Source organism: Varanus komodoensis, unplaced genomic scaffold, assembly GCF_004798865.1.
Source record: "Varanus komodoensis strain SLA01 unplaced genomic scaffold, ASM479886v1 scaffold2, whole genome shotgun sequence".
Lineage (NCBI taxonomy): Eukaryota > Metazoa > Chordata > Lepidosauria > Squamata > Varanidae > Varanus > Varanus komodoensis.
The window spans coordinates 28,127,671-28,150,292 of NW_025335568.1; the positions used below are offsets into that span (position 1 = coordinate 28,127,671).

The 22,622-nt window shown below is 38.7% G+C and overlaps 1 protein-coding gene across 2 annotated transcripts; it reads left to right on the forward strand.

Moving 5' to 3' along the window:
* Positions 1–9,737: 9,737 nt before the first annotated feature.
* Positions 9,738–20,924, forward strand: EXOSC9 (exosome component 9). Of its 2 annotated transcripts, XM_044429420.1 has the most exons (12): positions 9,740–9,880; positions 10,562–10,656; positions 11,303–11,422; positions 11,541–11,643; positions 12,712–12,849; positions 13,562–13,644; positions 14,459–14,591; positions 16,095–16,183; positions 17,370–17,516; positions 18,597–18,787; positions 19,527–19,602; positions 20,793–20,924. In XM_044429420.1, the coding sequence occupies exons 1-12, from the start codon at positions 9,815–9,817 to the stop codon at positions 20,869–20,871; spliced, it is 1,320 nt and encodes a 439-aa protein (XP_044285355.1). In that variant the 5' UTR covers positions 9,740–9,814; the 3' UTR covers positions 20,872–20,924. The 2 variants fall into 2 exon arrangements, with proteins under 2 accessions (XP_044285356.1, XP_044285355.1); XM_044429421.1 differs by lacking the exon at positions 12,712–12,849 and having other exon boundaries at positions 9,738–9,880.
* Positions 20,925–22,622: the final 1,698 nt, after the last annotated feature.

Sequence of the window (22,622 nt, forward strand, 5' to 3'; positions counted from 1 at the left end):
TCTAGATGTTTGTGAGGGGAAAATGGAGAGCAGGAGAACCTTGTACACCATTGTGTTTTCCTTTTAGGAAGAAAAAGCCTGAATATAAATATAACAAACAATATTCTATGTATAGGGCACTTTGAAAACAATGAGAACAGCTCCCTGTACCAATGGGCCTACAATCTAGTGTGTGTGTGTATGCAAGGGAGATAACGGGGGCAGGAGGAGAAATTGAAGATGGAAAGAATATGCAAAATACTCACTTGAGTTATGCAAATACTTTGGCTCAGATAGAATTGGGCTACTTTGCTCAATCTGATACCTTCTAGCTGCTTTGGAATATAACTTCCGGCATTCTTAATTGGTAATGCTGGCTAGAGCTGATGGGAGCTGAAATTCAGGTTAAGTTCTGGAGGGTTTCAGGTTCGGAAAAGTTGTATTATTGGGGTAATAGGATTGTTCCAGAGGCTTCATGTGGGGGGTGGGGGGAGGATGTGAAGCAAGCTATCAACAGTATGCAGATAACTCACATCCATACCTATCTTTTTCACCCAACCAAATATATATGAGGTTTGGCCTAGTGTGGAAGACTCAAAGTGGGTTAACGTTCAAGATGACACATACTTGAATTCCAAGATGGCATTGCATGCCTTAGAGAGTATTTTTCCCTGCTGTCTCATTACAACCTCCTGCAATCGGCCCAGGATGCCTTCTTAATGATGCTTTATTTGTACCCATCCTAGGTAGGTGGTTTTGAGTCTCATGTAAAAGGAGAGGAAATTATTTTTCTTGAATTTATGGGTGTATTTTTGCTCTCTAGGAGAGGCATTTGTGCAATTATATTGCTCAGGTATGTATTTAACCAATGGTGACAATGTGAACTGCCCTCAGTGTATTTCCACTGCACTGTACCACATGAAGGAAGAAGCAGACACCCCTGACAAGCATCATCTAACTGGATAGCCACCCATCTATATTACTAGTCAAAATGGAGTGTAGGATTTACTTCCAAGCAACGTGGCTGTAGTCAAAAAGAGGATGTATTAAGATGTTTCAGTCCTGAGGTTATCAGTTAATTGGATAAAACTGAAAAGTTAATTAACATCTTTAATCCATTGCTGATTCTTATTGTAAAAGTAGCACAAGCAGTGACTGGTCCTGAAAAAAAGTACCTATTTACAGCTGCTTATACTAGATTAAAAACTAAAACTGATAATCATTTGCCACAGATAGCAAACTGAAGTGGCTAAAAGGAAGATTATTATTCCATAATATTCCTTCTGTTTCTGATGTTCAATCAGTGACCTCCATTGCTTATATAATCAAAATGACACAATCCATGAACAAGGGGTATCAACAGATTTGGGAGAACCCCAAAACTGCAGAAGTATAACATCTTTAGTGCAGACTGAGCTAAGGATAGAAAGCTTAGGACAAAGCATGAAAAAGTGAAGGGGAGGTGTGAAATGAAATGATGGAATCCTGAACAAGGAATATACAATTACTACCCTATAACTAGAACTGCCATGACTGAAATCAGTCTTATTTTCATTTACTTTATTTCACTCCTACAGAAGTAGACCCCTGCATATAATGCTAATAATGATTACATTTATAATCCATAAAATCTTTTTTTTTTTTTTTTTTTTTTGCTTAAGGACAAAACATGTTCAAGGAAGGAAAGAAAAAATAAGTACAGGAGCAGAATTACTCCTTAGTACCTTGTCTGATAAACCTATTATTCCAATACATATAAATTCAGCATAGGATATCACTCACCAGGACTAGACCTAGACCTTTTGCTGCCTGAGATGAAGTGCAAGATGATACCTATCCTCAGTTCAATGCACATAAGCTAACCAGGCTGGCAGTCAAACACTTGCAATGGAATCGCATCCTTCACTGCACCTGAAGGCAGCAGGCTTGTTTAGAGGGTGTACTGCTGCTCCACACATCCAGCATCTGCTGCCTGAGACAGCTGACTTGCCTTGCCTTGCCTAATGGTATGGTAGGGCCAACCCTGTTTCTCATACCCACTTTCTGAATACTACACAGGGCACTTAAAATAGGTAACATAGGCCGCATTAGTCTCCATACTTCCCATGTGGAGATGAAACAGAGTGGTGCTCAGATGGCCGTTAATGAGAAGTTTAAATAAAATGTTGCCATTGGGCTCGAAAAGTTATCTCAATCCTAACCTAATTTATTCAGTTTAAAAAAATCAATAGTGCAGTAGGTTCCCATAAGACAGTGATGCTTTGATGTAAACAGATTATCCTCGCTGTATCGAAAAACCATTCAGCACACTACATAAATGGAAGCAATTTAAACTGTCAAGTTATTTATCTCTTTTTTCCCATCCGAAAGAGCAACTGCTCATTCTGAGTTTTTAATCAATATGTGCAAAAGAGTTATATGAACATATAGATTCACTTTTAAACAGTGAAAGGTTTGTGCATAGACTTCAGCAACAATTGGCAGCCCCGTTATGTATTTTATTCAGCAAAGTATGACAAACACTTTCCCTCTTTTTCTGCATTCCACAGAAAGTTATCCAGAAATTCATGTTATGTAAGTTGCCCAGTGGCCTTCATAACTGTTTTTCAGTTATGCTATAAATGTACTGTAAACAACAATTGTCTGCTATTACAAAATATTTTTATTTTGTTGAGATTGCAATCCTATGCATGCTTGTATGGGAGTAGGTCCCATAGAATTCAATGGCATTTTCTTGTAAGTAGACATATATAGGATTGCACTGTCAGGAAAGGATAGTCTAAAACTGGAAAAGGTGCAGAAAAGGCCAACCAAAGCAAAGCTGCAGCATTTAGTGGAGTGGGGGTTAGCTTAGTAAAATGGAGAGTAGGAGGAGACATATTAGAAGCGTCTAAAATTATGCATGATATAGAAAAAGTATATAGGGGAAATTGTTCTGTTTCCCATAATATTATAGCTCAGGATTATCCAATGAAGCCAAAAGGTAGGACATTCAGGAAAGTCAAAAGGAAATACTGATTCTCATAGTGTGTATTTAAATGAACAAACTGCTGGACTAAGAGGACTTTGGTCTCATCCGACACAAAATTTCTTACATTTTTATATTGAGGTAGACACAAGATGATTTCTGGATGGGCCTAGGCAGCCATAACCTTCAGGCGTACAGGACACGTACAAAGTGATAAGGCAAGCTGAGGTAATGAGAAACTTCAAGTCACAAGTATAGTTTCAACTGATAAAAGTAGGAGCATCAGCAAATCTTAATTGATAGAAATAGTTGTGAGCCAGGTGTATAAAGACTTGGACTGCGGAAAATTATAGCCAACTAACTTCTGACATCTTTTGTGTGGGAAGGTATATAGATGATGTGAAAATTTTGAATGGGGCTTTCTGTGACCATGAAGTGCAAGGGAACTTTATTTTGCAAAATAAATCTGTTTTTCTCTTACTCCCTTGTCCTGTGTATTAGTATGGTATTAATATATAATGTAAATCATCATTGCATATCTCTTCTTAAGTTGAACACTGGTAATGTTGTTGTGACTGTAATTATTTAAAATGCTATTTGTCACTTTGGCACTTGAGAAAAATATTAGAGTGCAGATTAAGTAATCTGCTTTTTTGGGTTGAAAATTGTTTTTTTTTTTTTTCAGCATTGTAAAATTATGCTTTCTTGACTACGTCAAGACCAAAATAAAATTGTGTTATTGTAAAATCATCAATCTCATAGGCTAGCATTCTGATATAACCATAGAAAATGCTGTTTTATCAATTCAGTTCTGAAACTATTTACTCTGAAGTAGTTCTATATGTTTAATGAAATAAAAGCTTTTAAAGCTCTTAGGGAAACCGTCACATGTTAAAGTTTATTGCAGAACCACTTGGTAAAAACAGAATTAAATAAGATCTAGTGTGGGTTGAGAAGAAGATGAAAAATACTCCAGAACTGGATAATAATATGTGAAAGTAGGACTTGATTATGAGTAAACAATACCTATTTCACAGAACAATATTAGAAGAGTTAGACATAATAGACAATGATGTTTGGGTGGGTTATTTAAAAAAAAACATGCTGCTGTCCTTGATTCTATTCATATGAACACAGGAAACTGCCTTATACTAAGTATTCCCCTGTATTGTTGGCAGCTGGTTTCCTAGCTCCACCTGGAAAAGCTGGAGAATGAACCAAGAATATTCTGCATGCAAAACAAGTGTTCTACCACTGAGTTACTGAGTTCTACCTCATTCAAGTCACATTGAAACATTGTTACTCAAAACACCTAACTGGACACAGAATTGCATCCATAGAGAAAAGCGTAACCAATTCCTCTCTGTTTGAATAGTTAGTAAGCATTACCTAGGTGTCTTGAAGAAATGCGGGGGGGGGGGGTTATAGCCAAATATATGATAACCATGATGAGATTTTCTTCATAGGAAAAAGCCTTTTCTCTGGGTACTGAACAAAATACCTTCTGCTATGTATCATGCTATCCCATCTATAATCTTGCACATTTCTTGCAAAATATAATGTTAAGTAGGCAACTGACATGGGCCAATGAAGAAGAAAGCCAGGAACAGCATACAACACATTTTATTATAAAATGAAGGTTACTGTGATTTCAGTGTCAACATATGTTGAGAATTAGATTTTCTTTCACCGTACAGTTCAGCCTATAAAACACTTTTACCATAGATAGGTATACTGGATCCATTAAAGATTATCACTTTCCTCTCAGTTACTTTGTCTATAAGCTTAAATGCTGGCTACTTATTCCCATACCATTTCTCATGTACTGTAGCAAGTCTGTCTATTGCATTCTCAGTTTGAAATATTTTCACAATTCCCCTCCCTGTTCTATCTTCACCTTCATAACAAAGAAGATAAGGATAATAAGTTTATTAGGCAGCAACGTTGCATTAAGTTCAACAGAACTTACTTTCAAGCAACTGTACTTGATATTGTACCCATAGTTTTTATTTAACGTCTTAGTTAATGCTGATTGGAACATACATGGGATGCACTAAAACAAAAAACAATGCCTCTTTTAGAAACAATAAAAATATACAAAGGTCCACAGAGTGGAAAAGGTCCACAAGCAGCAATGAAAAGTGCAAGCAACAGATAAGGTAGATGAAACAAAAATTCCAATACTATAGCTTAGGAGATAAAACATTCTACTATTCTATTGCCTATTAACTGAAAATTGGTTCCATAATTGTGTTATCTCTGACTAAACTTGCATAGGTTTGGGTATTATGCATTCTAATATTTACCTGACTTGTATACTGCCCCATTAGCCATAAGGATCTCTGAATGGCTCATAACATGTTGTGCAACAATTGAAACAATACATAATACCTTTAAACAATATACAATAAAACCAACAATAGAAATAAAATGAATAATAAGAATAGACATAAAATTGAATGATCAATAAATTAAACTATTTAATCTAATAAAATAAGGTCAATTTAAGAGTGGAAATTTAGAAGTAAGGAAGAAGAAAGAAATGAAAGAATAAATACTATGTAGTCATGGTCCCAGTAAAGGGCTGCACTGTGTGTGTGTGTGTGTGTGTGTGTGTGTGTGAGAGAGAGAGAGAGAGAGAGAGAGAGAATGTAGTATTGTGCTGTTTTTTCTTTTTATTATTTTAATGTTTGTATTGTTATATTGTAGTAGTTTAAATATTACAAATATAAAAAGTTTTTAAAAACAAGGTCAATTTAAACATAATTAAATTAAGTACAAACGATAAAAATCTGGTGCTAAAATCATAATAATTTACTACCTTTTAATTAGTTATTCTCTTAAGACTTTCTCCATTCTGGTGCTTGTGCTTTTCCCCATTACTTGTATATTTTGGGCTGATTGGTGTTCCAAGCCTTATACAAGGAAGTGTATTAATTACTTACCCACTGAGGCCCGTAAGTGATGATGAAATAACTTCTTCCATATTTCTATGCCACTCCAGTACCAGTTCAAGCATACATGGGGGAGGGGGGTAGCAAGGGATCAAACATAGACAGGTTCCACCTCCTTCTAAAAAAGCCAAGTGAACACTATCTTACAGCAAATATTTGGCACTTACTCGAAACAAGAATAAAACATGCTCCCTTCAACATCTCTACCAATATATTTAGAATGTTCAGGAATTTGTCATACTCATGTATAACATTTCAATGTTAAAACCATTTAAACATCTATCATATTTATTAAGATAGGTATTCTGGTCAGAGCAGACAATTCAGTGCATTAAGATGACTTCTTAGATGCCATAAACATCAGAAGAAGCAGTCCCAAATTAGCCTAATGAAAAGATTCCTAATGTGATTTTGTAGGTATGATCACAAAAGAGTCAAGAACAAAACTGCCTCCATTCCAGGTTGTAAATTAATGTGTCTGCAAACATCAAAGCATTCTGGCAGCACCAGTCACCTGTTCAGAAGGGACATAGAGTCTTAATCCAATATAATTGCCAATGCTGATAGCCAAATATTTGTTCAGAACTGCATATGCAGTTTGCAATCCCACATCAGGTAACAAAAACTAAAGACAGCAAGTATGTTGGACATGTACAACCAAAAGAGCATTTACAGTTTATTCAGACATACAGGAAATACATGTGGCATGTAGGTAGCCACCAAAGGGATGCTTTCATAACATATCAGTTGGTGGGAGATTGCATACATGCACCATATACTGAAGGCACAATAGGATAAAACATTAGGTTGAATACAAATGTTCTGACAATCTAGATAAACCTGTTTGAAAACAGGATTGTATCTAATGGTTCTCCCAATACATTTTTACTCATAAGTAAACCCACTGAGGTCAAAGAGGCTTATTCCCAGGTAAGAGGTATAGAATTGCAGCCTAAAATTATCCTAAGGCTTACTTCTATGCAGGTTTATGCAGGGAAAAAAAGTCTTGCAACTCCCAGCATTCCCAAGCTACCATGCTGCGTGGAGAGTGCTGAAAGTTGTTTGATTTTTTTCTGCCTAAAACTTGCACAGGACTGAGCCCTTAGTTCCTATTGAAATCAATGGGACTTGTCACACTGATGCCAATGAGACCTAAAGTCAACTACTTTGCAACACTGCCTATGGAGTTCTACTGAGATAAAGGTTCCATGGGTCTTACTCTCAGGATGGGATGTAGAGGATTGCAGTCTTAGCCTGGATCCAACCCACAGAACCCACTTGAATACTCCATCCACATCAGAACCACATTTTATCGCATATTGTACAGCCTGTGGATTATTTGCTAGGTTAGCCTACTGTTCATACCAGACAAATGAAGTCTGATGAATTTTTCTCCTTTATATTTTAACATTTGAGATTTTTCCACAAAAGGAAAAATGCTAATATTTCATAAATCAAGGAAATTGTAAAAGAAAATAACTATGATGGATTATCTGCTAAGTAGGACAAACCTATGTGTTTGCATAAACATAAATGAATATATCGCAAAAACCTTCAGATTTATTTATTTCCTTTATAACATGTACGTACTACAAGTGACTACTGTGGAAATTGCTATCACTGAGATTTAGAAGGCAGACAAGAATTCATTAAAATGTAAATCAGAGTTAGAGCATGATCTGTTATTGCTAAGCAGCACTGTGAGAGAGTTGTCCCCTCCTTTTGCAATAGGAAAAAAATGTGTCCATAGCTATGGAATAAACTTGGTGACAAATGCAACTTGGCATCCACAGATTATCATATTAAAGATATGAATTAAAAGCACTGGATTTCAAATAAAATTGGATGGGTTTATTGCGAGGGTTTTTAATAATATGTAGAGTTGCCTAATGTAAGTATCTTTTGGAAGACAGTGAAGTGCTAGAAGCTTAAATGGTACTATATCTTTATTAAAGGCACTACCCCATCTACTTTTATTCTTTTTTAAAGACACTACCCTACCATTTTTGCTTTCAGAAAACAAACAAACATGGCAGCTTCCAGCATGAAAATATACAATAAAGGTGATAAAACCCTTCAACATTTAATTAAGACAAATAAGTAGCATAAAATGAGAAAGGGTAACAATAGGACTATATAATAAAAAGCAAAGTCTGTTCCTTAATCACTATCCCTGAAGCACTCAAGGAAAAGATAATTTTAAAGTAACCTCAATATAGGGCTTTTGTTTTACATGCCATCAAGTAATCTCCAATTTATGGCAACCCTCCAGAATGTCCTATCATTGACAATGCTGCTCAGCTTTTGTAAATTCAAAGCTGTGGCTTTCCTTATGGAATTAACCCATCCAATACATAAATATTTTTGACTCAATTGTGGAATTGGCTTTAGTATAATAAATAAAAATAGCCAAGATGCATTTTTTCAGGCCACTATAGAGGACAATAAAGAGCTCTACAATCTGTTGTAAAGAAAGTCTTAGAGAGCTGAAAGGGAAAATCCATTTGTGAGAAACCAGTGACAGACCACAGGCAAGCATGTAGGTGACCACATGACAACAGTGATTGATGCTATTGCCCGAAGTGGTTGGGGCTACACCAGTGCCAGCATGTTGCCATGCAGAATGTTTTTTTTATATACAACTTGGAACCAGGCTACCTGAAAGACACCTGGTCCCATGTAATCCTGCCTGAGCATTATAATCACTGGCAGAGGCCCTTCTCTCAGTACCACCACCACCAGACTGAGGGAACTGGGTCTCTTTAGCCTGAAGAAGCGGAGACTCAGAGGTGATATGTTGGCAACATACAGGTATGTGAGGGGATGTCACATGGAGATGGGTAGAGACCTGTTCTCCCCTGCAGAGGAAGGCAGAACGCGCTCCAACGGAGCAACGCTCAGGGAGCCAAGCTTCCATTTGGATGCCAGGAAGCACTTCCTGACAGTCAAGACCCCGAGGGTGTGGAATGGGCTTCCCAGGGAGGTGGTTGAGGCCCCATTGGTGCGGGTGTTCAAGAACAGGCTGGACATCCACATGGTGGGCATGTCGTGAGCGGAGCTGGCTGGTGCCGGAGGTCAGACTAGATGGCCCGGGAGGTCCCTTCTGACTCGCTGTTGTCTATGTTTCTAAACTCATTTGGTAGCTTGCAAGAGGGCCTTCCCAGTCCCTCCCTATCAAGGTAGACTAGGGTGGACCTCTTCCTGTTGCCCTCCATCAGCATTCAAAACCCGTTTTTACTGAGGCCTCTAACATGTAAGTCATTCTGTTGCTTAAGGGGATTCTAACTGATTGATGCCGTGTGTTTACTTTATTACGGTATTTCAGCTTTTGGTTTTTATGTAGTGCTTTCTTAAGACATTGTTTAACCTGGATTTTGTTTAGTAGCCTTGCGAATTTTTAAGGCACAAAGGCAGACTATAAATGAAATAAATTGAAAACATTTCCAATGGTACCGTCTATTTTTGCTCAGAATTAAGTCACACCGTTGGGCTGACTCCAACTAAGAGTTCATAACACTGCAGTCTTAAACCTCAAGCCTACACACATCTGTCTTGGAATAAGCCGTACTAAACGTAATAGGACTAACTATCGCGTAATCATACATAAGATTGTTCTATTACTAGCTCTGCCTCAAACACAACTCGTCCCACAGCGACACCTCGTTTTACGGCCGCGCGTCTCCCTGCCTCGTCCCCCGCCTTTTTTCTCCTTCTCGCCTTGCGCGACGTTCTTTCTCTTTACGGCCTCGTTGCTAAGGTAAAAGGAAGCGTCGGCGTGACTACGCTTTTAAACTTGCGCGCTCCTGGTAACGTCGCTTGCCTATGACGTCTTTAGAGCCGACCGGACTTTGCGAAGAAGCGGTGGGACGGGACTAGCTTGGGGTGGAAAGGCCAAGGAGAAGCGGTAGTAGCTATGAAGGAAACACCGCTGTCTAATTGTGAGAAGCGGTTCCTGCTACGGGCTATCGAGGAGAAGAAGGTGCGAGAGGATAAGTTAATAATTGTACCAAGAGCCGCGCGGTGTGGCTGCGCATGGCCGGTACATGCAGCAGGGGATAATGCTGGGAGTGTGGAAGATTCGCCTTCCTAACTGCGCTTGCACGCGGGGAGAGGGCTTTGCTGCTTCCCCCTGCCCCCCTCCCTCTGCTATCTGAGGAATAGAGAGGTCATCATTACCTAAGTGTCAGAACTATTATTCCCTTTAAAAGATGATCACTTTTGCTCCACGTTAAATGACCTGGAGTAAGAACCACGAATGATCATCCAGTGTTGATCATTCCTGAGAGTAGACCCATTGGAATGAATGTGACTCTTAACGCTGGAGATCATCTTTTGTATTCATTCACTTGGCTTATGATTCTATGATAGGCTAGGATTTATGTGTCTTTAATAGCTAATAGACAAGAGTCAAAAAGTGAAACTTGTGGGCATTAAGAGAAAGAGATGGGGAAAACTGCATTCTTTTTGACCTGTGCTTTTCGTAAGCCACAAAAACATTGTCCACAAAAGATAGCACCCTTAAGGTTAAGGTTGGGGAATGTCACTGGATTGTTGACTCTGCCCTTAGATGTATGCTCCCATTTCTGTATTTCTGTTGCTTTCTTTCACAGTTGCTTTCCATATTTCCCATCTTTAACATTGCTATTCTCTGATCTTTTAGCGTTTGGATGGACGACAGTGCTATGATTACAGAAACCTCCGCATTTCCTTTGGGGCTGACTATGGATGCTGTATCGTGGAGCTCGGAAAAACTAGGTATTTCACAATAGGGGATGCAGCCATCCATAATTAATTCCCATGCCTTGCTCTCCACTTTTTCCCCTTCATATCACACTGTCCTCAACTTGAGAAAAAAATTGTGCAGCCCACTTGAATCCTGCTCACTTCATGAAGTAAAGGAAAGGAAAGGGGTTTATGAAAGGGTAGGAAAAGGTTGCTGCAGATTCTTTCAGCTGCTCTACTACTTCATAGGGAAATTTAAAGGAATAATATCACTTTCTGGCTTGCAGTCTAGCAGCCCCACTTCTGCAAATTAAAAAGTAATTTATCCCAAGTAAGTTAAACTTTGTTAAACACTGGAATTTTAGAATGTGCCCTTGTTAGCTTCTATAAAATGTAAATAAATAGTAAGAGAGAGTATCAGTGTGGTGTACTGATTAAGCATGTTGGTCAGGAACTCAAAAGATCTAGTTTCTATACCTCAGTCTCAGCCTAAATTACCTCATAGGGTTGATGTGTGAAGATGAAGCTCACAACCTTAAAAGAGATCCTTGTAAATTGCTTTGGATACTTCACAAGAGGAGAAAAGTTGGGCTATAAATGCAATGTAATAATAATATCAATATACTGAAATGTTATTCTAACACTTGGTGTTTGGGGCTGGGGTGTCATCTCTTTGCAGAATACTTGGACAAGTGTCATGTGAACTTGTCTCTCCAAAGCCAAATCGTGCAACAGAAGGTATACTTTTCTTTAACCTTGAACTCTCGCCTATGGCATCACCAGCTTTTGAGCCTGGAAGGTATGTAATTTTTCCCACACTGCTCAGATGCCAACAAGCAAAAATAAACCAAGGAAGTTATTGTTCCTGTTTTTGCCTTTGTTAGTAAATAATCATTTTGGGTTTTTTTTATTTCTAGGCAATCTGAGCTGCTCGTAAAACTGAATAGACTATTAGAAAGGTGCCTAAGGAACTCCAAGTGTATAGATACGGAATCACTTTGTGTTGTCGCTGGTGAAAAGGTGTGCAATTGAATAAATTCTGAAATGTGCTGAAACCAGGTTCCAGTCCTTATATTTTTAGAATTCATATAGCTCAAGTCACAGTCTTTTATTTTTAAAGTTGTTATATATCTGTGTAGCTGTAAATGATAACTTATGGTTTTAGACATGATCACTCAAATACAGACTATTTCCAGTGTTAGTCTAACTCATGTGCAGTTCATTTTAAAGGGCCAACTCAAAGTAGGATTAACATCAGGGATAGCCCTATGCTCTTAGATTTTCCAACTGTTTACTCTTTTTAGCATCATGTATTTGATTTTCTATTTCTGTGCAGCACATCACATATACTGGGTGCCCTCTTAAATAATAAATGATAATGATTTACCAGGAAAATCCTCTTGGGCACAGGCCTATGTAGAAGCTGATACGGCTCTGAACATGAAGGTTTATGGGCAGCTTATGCAGAGCAGGAGGAATGTAGAAATAAAGGTTGCCTCTGCACTCCCCCAGCTTGCAAAATAGTTGCGACTGCAAGCAATTGCAGTCATTTAACTGCAACATTTCAGAGGAGGAAGAAAGGAAGGTGAGGCACTGCCCAGATGATCATATTTTGCAAATGCCAGGCTCCATCTTTGTCCCTCGACTTTCATATCTGAGGTTGATTTTTTTTAAATCCAGAAAAACAGATGGTGCAGTTCTTTCTGAACCAGATGGGAAGTGGGACTGGAATCTGAGTATATATCCCCAGCTCCAAAGTTGGAAAGTTTTTCCAATTCAGAGTGGAGGATCTGAAAAATCCTGTGGCCGTCTTGGGCCCATAGGATTGGTCCGCTCATTGATTTTAAATAGCCCCATCCTATACACTGATTATAGCCATGCAGAAATTTCTTGTGAGAATGTGTAGTATTTAGCTAAAATATTTTAGATTTTTATTTTAAAAAATCAAAGCCTTTTGTATTAGGTTTTTATTAGAAAGGTATTACATACTAAATTGTCAGTATTAGTTTCCTTGACTCTGTCTTTCACCTATAGCAATTTACTCTTGTGTGAAAAGATTATTGAAATGGCTTGCTTGTTTCTTCTGAGGTGTGGCAAATTCGTGTGGACCTGCATTTGTTGAATCATAATGGAAACATTATTGATGCTGCAAGTATAGCAGCAATAGTGGCACTTTGCCACTTTCGGCGACCAGATGTGTCTGTGCAAGGAGAAGAAGTCACACTGGTAATTTTCTTTGGAATTGGGTATTTATGATAGGGTGGGCTAACTTCAGCTTCCATGTTCTATTTCCCCCTCTAGAATCACAATGATGCACCATATTTGTTAAATTTACAAAGCAAGACAATATACATGGAGATTCTTAACAAGGAAGGCATAACTTATCTGTGCTAAGTAAACCTGAATAAACACAGAGTACCTTATTCAATCAGTTCAGGAAGCAATATTTCCTGTAGTAATCTCAGCAGGCATTTGATGGTCTACCAAAAATTGCCTATTGTACTGACCAGAAGTTGGATTTGCAGCCCATCTAAAATGTATCCTACTGGTTTTGGATTTTTTGTGCCTGTGCTTTATACTTAAAAGTTATACCTAATATATCAGAGAAAAACTCTAGCTTAGGAATCTCCGTTGAGAGAAGGGAAGAACCGTATATGTTACCTTGAGCTCCTGGCATATAAATGTAATGAATAATAGATCTACTGTTTAGTTCCTTATATTAATTACCTAAAGTTCTTCTCACTCATGTTAGAAGAAATTATGAAAATTTTATTACAGATGCTGAAAACAGTATAACTACCAAGTTTACTTTATCATAGGAAAAGTGGTTTCCAACTTAAATTTGGAAATGAATAATATTTTTAAAAAAAAACTTTGTATTTTGCTTTCTTGTTATATATGCATTTGAGTAAATAAAATGTTGCTGTTGTATCTTTAGTATTCCCCTGAGGAACGGGATCCTGTCCCTCTGAGTATCCACCACATGCCTATTTGTGTAAGCTTTGCTTTCTTCCAGCAGGGGTAAGTTAGCATTATTTCCTTGACTGACAGCAGTTTTCTAGTATTATTAGAATTCAGAAACATATACTAAGGAGAATCACATGTTTTTGCTGTGTATTATGATAGTATGCCATCTTAATCCTGTGTATGTGTTGATATGAACTGTTTTTGTGAGATCATAATTGCCTGGAAAGTTGAGTAAGGGTGCAATCCAACTGGGATTTTCCTAGTCTTCTGAACTCGAAATATTATAGCTACCTTATCACGGGTGGAAGATGCACAGTGGTAAAAATCAGCTCTGTGCTTCTGCTGTGCAACATACTTGACTCATTTGAACCATCTAAGTATTTTAAGCCTGCAGGCTAAGGCTGCACTAGGATAATAACATTGTATTCTGGAACATCCCAACAGTGCTGGCTTGGAGGTTGGTCTTGCAACCTAGGAATCCTAGCAGAGAGGAAAGAACCATGTCAGCAGTGAGGGCTGAGGGAAGGTGCTCTGAGGTTGGAAGTCCAGCTCCTCCTGCCTTGGAACACATTTTTCAGGTCAGAGCTGGGACTCTGCCCTTTCCTATGACTGGTAGGTGCTGTCTAGAGATAGTCACAGGATCGCACCATGGATAAATCTGAATTATAATCTGAAACATTGGTATCGCAGTGAAACATGGCTGATCATGATTATTCCCGTCAGCATGTACCTATGAAATGGGTAGAAATAAAACCTGCCTTGAGCATATAACTGATATGTGTTATGTTATATATGTGCTTTTTAACTGATATGTGCTTTTCAATTACCCCTATTTAACCTAAATTTGCATTGTTTAACATTATTTCAGGACCTACTTATTAGTGGATCCCAGTGAACAGGAAGAACGAGTAATGGATGGCCTCCTTGTGATTGCCATGAATAAACACCGTGAGATTTGTACAATTCAGTCCAGTGGTGGGATTATGCTCTTAAAAGATCAGGTAATATGAATGCTTATGAAGGCTAAGCTGTGTATCTCACTTTGTTATTTATGAGTAAATGTTGGTGTCTCTCCTGCCCATTAAGCCCTTCTTTTCTAGTAATCATAAGGTGTTCTTAATTTCAATTTGAAATGGATAGGAAATATTAAAATTAGTAGGTTGGAACCGTATTGTACTCAGCAGACTTTTGCTAGGAACCATCTGGTCAGGGTTGTAGGGAAATAACAATCTGGGAGAAAATTGCTTTCCTAATCATAAGTGTGAAGGTTATGCTGGTTCCCATTTGCCTCCTTTAATCCCTTATATTGTGAACTGTGCAGAGAGCTCAGATGTGGGCTATTGCAGCAGCATATAAATTCATTAAATAAGTAAATAATATATAACTAATGGAAGGAGCCTCTCAGTTTGTGGAGAAGCAAGTCTGCATCCACATCATTGATATTTGCACATCAAATTAGGCCACCCTCACAATAAGCTGTTACAGGTTGGCTATTCTGTGAACAATCTAGAGGTGCGGTCCTCAAACTTTTTCCATAGGGGACCAGTTGAAAGGCTGCGGTGACTGGGGGTGTGGGCCAGTGAGGTGGCGTTGGGCACGCTCACTTGGAGATCTTCCAGCGAGTCCAAAACCATCTCCGAGTGAGCAAGCCACCACCCACCTATGCTGCAAGGCAGCGGCGAGCGAGCGCGTATGGGAGGCAGGCAGCAGCGGCAGCTTGCTCACCCAGAGACCATCTCCGAATGAGCAAGCCACCGCCTGCGCAGCAAGCACGCATGCAGGCAGCAAACACAGCGCTGCGGGCCAGATCCGTCCCGCAGGCCATGGTTTGAGGACCCATGATCTAGAGCGTGGCCGGCAGATGATCAGGCTCATCGTGGATAGTTTACATCCTCCCTCCCGCTTCTTCCTGCTCAGTTCTCCTTTGGCAAGATTGACTTACCTCTTCTACTCTCCACAGTTGTGAGCTGTTTTCAGTTTGCCATGGCTTTTTTATCTTTACTGTATATCTCAGAAATCACAGAGCTGAGCTTGACAGCTGGCTTTCATTATCTCCAGTTTGACAGCCACTTACAGCCCCTTCAAAGTGCCCAAGCAGCATGCTGCTGCTTATTCTTATACAAGTTAGAAACAGGTACTGCATTTAACTCAACATATCTATTTAAATTAAACAGAATGAAAGGTTCAGATTTCACAATTCAGAATATACCACCTTTCTCACATTAAAACTGCTTAATTAACTTTATATTCATATATTTCAAGACTTAATGTAACTGTTCAACAGGAGAACAATTCCTAGGATTCTTGTAGAGTTCTCTGGTCCATAAATTCATGCTGTCCCCACTCGGCCTTCTTTTTATGAATCTGCGTCCAAGCCAGCATGTGTTTTCTTCTCTTCCTAGTCTAATAACTTGGTCCTCCCTGATGTAAAACAAACACATCCTGCAATGACGTATTGTACCTTATATTTGCTCATGCCATAATAATTAATTTGTTTACCACAGGTTCTGAGATGCAGCAAAATAACAGGGGTAAAAGTAGCAGAAATCACAGAGCTAATTCAAAAAGCTTTGGAGAATGACAAAAACATTAGGTGAGTTTACGCAACATAGTGCATCACTAACTTGTTAACATTTGAAGTGTACAAATTTGGCAAGCAATATTTTATATAAAACTTGTACCTGTTATAATTTCTGAAACAAAAAATGGAAATGTGCTATTAATATTTGAAGTCGGGCATTCATATTTATTAGGACTATTATAATTATGGGGAAAATTGAAATATGTTGTTAATACAATACTGTTTATATAGATAAATGAGTTAACTGGGTACACATCAGTTTCATATTTCTTGCATGTGGATATCTGAGTCTCTTCCACATTCATCTTCATACAACAGCAAATCCTTATTCTGTTGCCAGACTGTATGGGAAAAACATTTGAGGTGCAATCCTATGCATGCTTAGGTGGCAAAAGGCCTAAAATTCCCAGCATACTGGGAATTGCAGGTCTTTTCTCTGCCCAAGCATGCATAGTGTTGCTCCCATAGTGACACTTAGGCTTTTTGGATGATCACAGTTCAGTATCAGCATCAATGGCATTATTCTGTGCTCATTATCACAGTGGGATGGTGAGTTTGTTTCAAGTAGTGGTGGATGATGTCTCCCTATTTGATTTTGATGGGTGCTTGGATGAAACTTTATTTAAAAAATAATTTGATTTTGGCGGGGTTAAACAACCCAGAGTACCTGGTTTCATATTTCCTGAAAGCAGTCTATGGTTGGGGTGATTATAGGTTGTAAAAGTGGAAATGAGGAACACGCTATAGGCAGAAGGCTCATTTATTCCTACCTGTGGCTGGCAAATCATGGGTTAATTAAGCAACCTATGTTTTGCTTTCCCTAGCTACCCAGGTCATCTTTTGCCTTTTCAACTGCTGCTAGTTATGTGATGAAAAACTTAGCTTGCATATATAGAAATCCAGGCTTGTATTTTTAAAGAATTGAAACTTGCTTTCCTGTTTTTAAATGGGCTGTGAAAACCATTTTTATTCAAGATGGTGCTGATTTCTACCATTGTTATGGTTGTGTTTTTACTTGTTTTTGTATTTAACTGTTTTTAGTTGTTTTATGATATGAGTCAGATTTGGAAAACATTGAAAATGGGATATAAATAATTAATGTTTATCTGGTAAAAAGCAAAATAGTCTTTGTGGAAGCTATCAATTTGTCTAATATTTTAATATTTTGACTTCTAAAGGATTTTTATTCTTTTATTAGGAAACAAGGGGGAAAATTTGGATTTGCAGAATCTATTTCCAACCAGAGAATAACTGCTTTTAAGCTAGAACAGGCTCCAATTGATACCAAAGATGTACAAGAGCAAGCTGAAAAAATAATTGCCAAAGCAGTCCCTCCTTCGGATGTGTATCTTTTTAAATATATAAATAAATGCTTTTTAGGTGATTGTGTGTGTAGTGCTCAGCCAGACAGAATCACATTCTGCTAGGAATTCAATTGAAACAAAATGAATATAAGCAGCTGATTTTTAATATTCTGTGCTATATTTCACATGCACCGCAGCAGTAGAATAACTTGCTAGTAAAATTGAAGTAGAGGCTAAGTAATAGCTTTATGGAGAAGACTAACCATGTGGCTCCTTGGAACTTTGTGTGTACACACAAAAATCTAGACCTGGTTTTGACAGCAGTGACAGAACCAGCACGGAAACCAAATTTTAAGAAACTTGTTTAACATTTATTATTTACAACATTTGTATGCCGTTCCATAGCATCAAATTCTCTGAACAGCTTACAACAAATAAGCATAACTCAAAATAAATAAAAAATAACAATAAGGAAGCCATCTAGCCAGGATAAGCAGTTGGATTAGTATTTGCCACTAGGGACACTGTAAAAGCTGTATATATAGAAAAAGTCAGAAATGGCATAAGAGGGTGAAGTAATTTTACACATGATCTTGTGCATCATGATGAACAGATAATTTTGGTAATAACATTCCTATGGCAGCCACAATAGCAATAGGAGTGTTATGGGGGAAATAATATTTTTTCTCAGGTAGAAGATAGAAGACATCCAGTCCTGGGAAAGCATTCTATTATTATTTAGCAGCAGCACAATTTTAAGGAAGAAGGCTTCTCAACTGTATGCAGCAACTTAATAACAGCTGCACATTTGCTGTGCTAAAGGCTATTATGAAAAGGACCCTAAAGTGGGTCTTGCAGTGCTATGTTCCTTGATCCTTAAGTAGGGAACTGTCCCTGGAATTAGAAAAGTGTCATATTTCTTCACTCCATGCTGATTACTTTGGAGAATAAGTTTCTAGCAGCTTCTCTTCACAGTATTCAGAAGATGCCAGTACTTGTTTGTCCAAAGTAGAGATCAAAGCGTAGCACAAGATCAGAATAATTTCTCGGCTAGAAACTCATCAAGTCCCTCATGCTTAATACATCTTGAATGACTCCTGGATTTTTCTTAATGAGCCTAGCTTGGCCAAGCCAATTGTATGGAGTTCTGGCACAGCCCAAATTGGAGAAGGACTTGAGAATTCATGGGGAGATTTTGAGGAATCTGAAAAAGAAGAGGAGGAAGATGAATTTGCCCAGAATGAACCTGTAACAGTAGAGGACCAAAATATGGAAACTGGAGATGCTAATGCTGGAATCATGGTTCAGAAAGGTTAGTATCTTTTAAAACCACATGTTTAAAAAGCTTTTGGGTGAAATTTAATAGGGAGATGTATTTTCAAACTGACAAATTAGTTTCTTTGGCTACATTTCTACTTTGGTGCATACCAACTTCTAAGTAAGCGGTAGTTCTTGGTCAGTTGGGTACGTATGCAAAGATGACAAAGGAAATCATTTGGAGAATTTTTAAAGTAGAATGAGAAATGGTTCTCAGTTGAAAACCTTTTCTGACCTGGCAGATCATTAGCTGCAGTAAAGTATTTTCAAAACACTATTTGCTGTGTATAGCTTTCTTCCCTGATTCCAAAGATTAGCTGTATTAGCCAGCACTGAACAGCTTTATAAATGAAAATTGGAATGAAACTACTGCCTTGAATAATGCTGGCCCCTGTGCTATGCTGCTGTTGAAAGAGAAGTAATACATACTTGACAATGCTAAAACCCCTTGAATAATTATAATGAAGTATTGTACCTTTTTGAGACAAACACAGGGATTTGACTGATTAGTAGCTTAATTGACCATTAATCTTGAGACCGCTGTTTATGACAGCAGTTGCCATTTGTTTGAAAGAGTTCTTCCAGTTTGTGTGAAAAATTTCCATGCCTGACCAGTATCAGAAATAGGGGTGGCAGGGGCCAGCTGGTGTGGAAAATCTTGACATGTTAATGGTTTGAGCCTGATTCATGTAAACCAAGAACTGAACCTAGGACGATTGTCTTTTCTCTTCAAGATGCAACAATTGTGTTATCTGACAGTGAAGAGGAAGATATTGTCATTCTAGAGCCAGAAGTAACACACAAAAAGAGGTAATCTCAATGACATTTTATTTTCATAACTGAATGTATTTAAAAAGAAGAAAGAATATAAGACGAGCCATGCTGGATCAGACCAAGGATGTGGCTCATCCAGCATTCTCTTTACATAGTAGACAAACTGGGGGAAAGTGCAATAGCACCCTCCTGGTCATGTTTCCACTAGCTGGTATGTAATACTGCATGTACTTCTGGTGTAGCATATAGCCATCAGGACTAGTAGCCATTGATGGCCCTCTCCTCCATGAATTTGTGCAGCCCCCTTTTAAAGCCATCCAGTTGGTGGCCGGCACTACTTCCTGCAGCAGCGAATTCCATAGTTCAACTGTGTACTGCAAGAAGCAATATCCCTTATCTTTATCCTGAATCTCCCACCAATCAGCTTCATGAAATGACCCTGTGTTCTAGTATTATGGAAGTGAGAAGAGTTATAAGTTAAGGTTGTTGTTGTTGTTGTTGTTGTTATAACATTTCTATGCCGCCCCTTGCCGAAGCCTCGGGGTTCAAACAAGTCCCAGTTGCTCAAGCATGGTTGGGCATCACCGATCAATTCCCTAGACCAATTGCATGCATGCACAGGCATGCATGATAACCAACACCATGCCTTCTCTCTCGGAAATCTCATTTCCATTGATTTTTTTAAAATTACTATTTAAGAAACTCCTCCCAAATCTCTCATCCCTTTATGCATGCTACTGATGAGGGGATTGCAAATGTGTATATATGAGGAATGTAGATTTATGCAATTCTGATTCTATAAGCTGTATGAGGGGCATTTACCCCCATAGAAACATTTAGCTGTTGGTGGTAACCACCCAATCCCCAGATACATATCCATTCATAATCACTGGCAGAGGGAAGGAATGAGATTAAAGTCTTTCACAGTTCCCCCACTCAGTGTTTCTGATTCAGGTGGTGCCTTCCCTGCTGCTAATAATGGGAAAACACCAATCAAATGAAATGTTTCTGGGTGCTGCAATTCCTGTATTACTTCTTTTTTTCATGATTCCATTTCCTCTACAAAATAGCTAGTAGCTGGATACAGACTCTTGTGTGCTCATGTGTTAATAGACACGTTTGTTTTATTTGACTGAAAATAAGTATTGCAGTCCATTGAGACAATTCAGTTGTAATACAATGCTATGTTGGGTTTTATTGACACTCAGAGCCCTTTCTTCCCACAGAACACCATCTTCCCCCAAACCAGGCAGTACAAAAAAAAAGCCAGTTGGTAAAAAGAAGAAAAAAAGAGCTGTTTTGTAAAATAAAACATAAAATATTATTTTTGTACATTAAAGTTTTCCTATACAAAAGCACTGCTCCTTTTATGTATTCATTGTTATTGTATATATTCTTAAAAGGAATTGTAGGGTGGAGGATAGGAGAGCCTGGAGGAATGTTGTCCATGAAGTCGCAATGGGTTTGGCATGACTTTGCAAATAACATAACATAACTGTGTGTATGTGCATGCGTATGTGTGTAGTAAAATATTTTCTCAACCCCCACTTTTTCATTCTGGTCATGGCTGCTTTGATCATTTTTATGGGGGCATCTGTACTTCACTTGACCATAAAATTAAATTGCAATGATTCTAGGTGCTGCAATTCCTGTAGTACTTCCATTTTTCAGAATATCCAGCTGTACAGGCAGCATTATATATGCATATATTCTTAAACTTGCTCTTCTCTCTCACAGAGCCTGAATAAAACTAGAAGGCCTGGTTCTTCTGTGTTTTTGTTAAGAAACAAAATTTAACATGCTCCCATACTGCAGATGCACTTAAATGCTGCTGTCACATTTGTCAGCTCACAAAAAGGTACAGTGATACCTTGGTTCACGAACTTAATCCGTTCCAGGACTCTGGTCATGACCCAAATTGGTCGTGAAGCAAGTTAAATTGCCCCATAAGGTTCAATGTAAATAACTTTAATCCATTCTGTAACCATTTTTTTAAATCAGAAAAATGTGAAGCAAAGTGACAACAACAAAGAGCACAGCCATCTCCCTGCTCCCCCAGCATGATCAAGATCACGCCTGTCATTCAGGTGCACTGGGGGATGGAGATGGACGCGATCTCGGTCATCTCTCCCCCCTCCCCCACTTCCAGCACTATTGTGGCTATCTCCACACTTGGGCGGGGGGGGGGAGATGGCTGCGATCATGCTGGTTGTGGGGGTAGGGATGGCCAAGATTGTGACTGTCTTTCCTGCAGGAGTGCGCCATGATCACGTACTTCTTTCCCTGCACGATTGTGGCCATCTTCCCACTTGCGGGGGGGGGGGGGGGGGATGGCTGCAATCTTGGTCACCACCCAATGCAGTTCATGACCCACGTCAAAATTTTAATGAAATTTTTGTTCGCGACCCGATTTGGTCATGAACCAAGACGTTTGTGAGCCGAGGTACCACTGTAATTTAGTTGTAGGGTTTTGTTATTTTGTTACGTAATTTCCTTATAGGAATTGTGACAGCCTGCTGCGGTATCAGGTTTGTACTCCATGCTATGCCTGTGTATCCCGTTTGTCAATCCCAAATTTAGTGAGTTGCATATTTCCTGTCAAATTTGATAGAAACATATAGCTGGTAGAGACATAGATTTGTTTTCTGAAGAACCAATGTTCTGTGAAGTCATTTTACCATAGTCGGCTGTGCCAGGTCTTCTCAGAACTAGTCCAATAGGCTATCTATAAAAGTGTGCTAGCTTCAAGCTTAGAAGAGATTCACATGCCACACCCATTTGTCACTTTTGGAGTTGCTGGTAGGATATAATGCTTTCCAGCTAAGAAGCCATCCAGATAGGAACCATCTGGCATTGGTAAGAGAAGGATGAAGTGAGCATTTAAAGAAGGGTGATGCGAGGATAAAAAGGAGTGAAGGAAGACCCCCTTTTGTCAAGCCTCTGCCACTGTTAAGTAGTAGTGGAGCCATGTGTCCCTCAGTGGCCACATCTCCCAATTCATGATACCAATTGCTTTTTCTTGCTGCCAGCAGTTGCAAAGGAGCAGTATTCAGGGG

What these genes read in the sequence shown, in the direction of transcription:
- EXOSC9 (XM_044429420.1), top strand. Translation starts at nt 9,815, where the DNA reads ATGAAGGAAACACCGCTGTCTAATTGTGAGAAGCGGTTCCTGCTACGG. An exon ending in GCAGTCCCTCCTTCGGATGT is followed by an intron (nt 17,517 to 18,596) that starts GTATCTTTTTAA and finishes TAATGAGCCTAG; the next exon opens with CTTGGCCAAGCCAATTGTAT. An exon ending in GAAGTAACACACAAAAAGAG is followed by an intron (nt 19,603 to 20,792) that starts GTAATCTCAATG and finishes TTCTTCCCACAG; the next exon opens with AACACCATCTTCCCCCAAAC.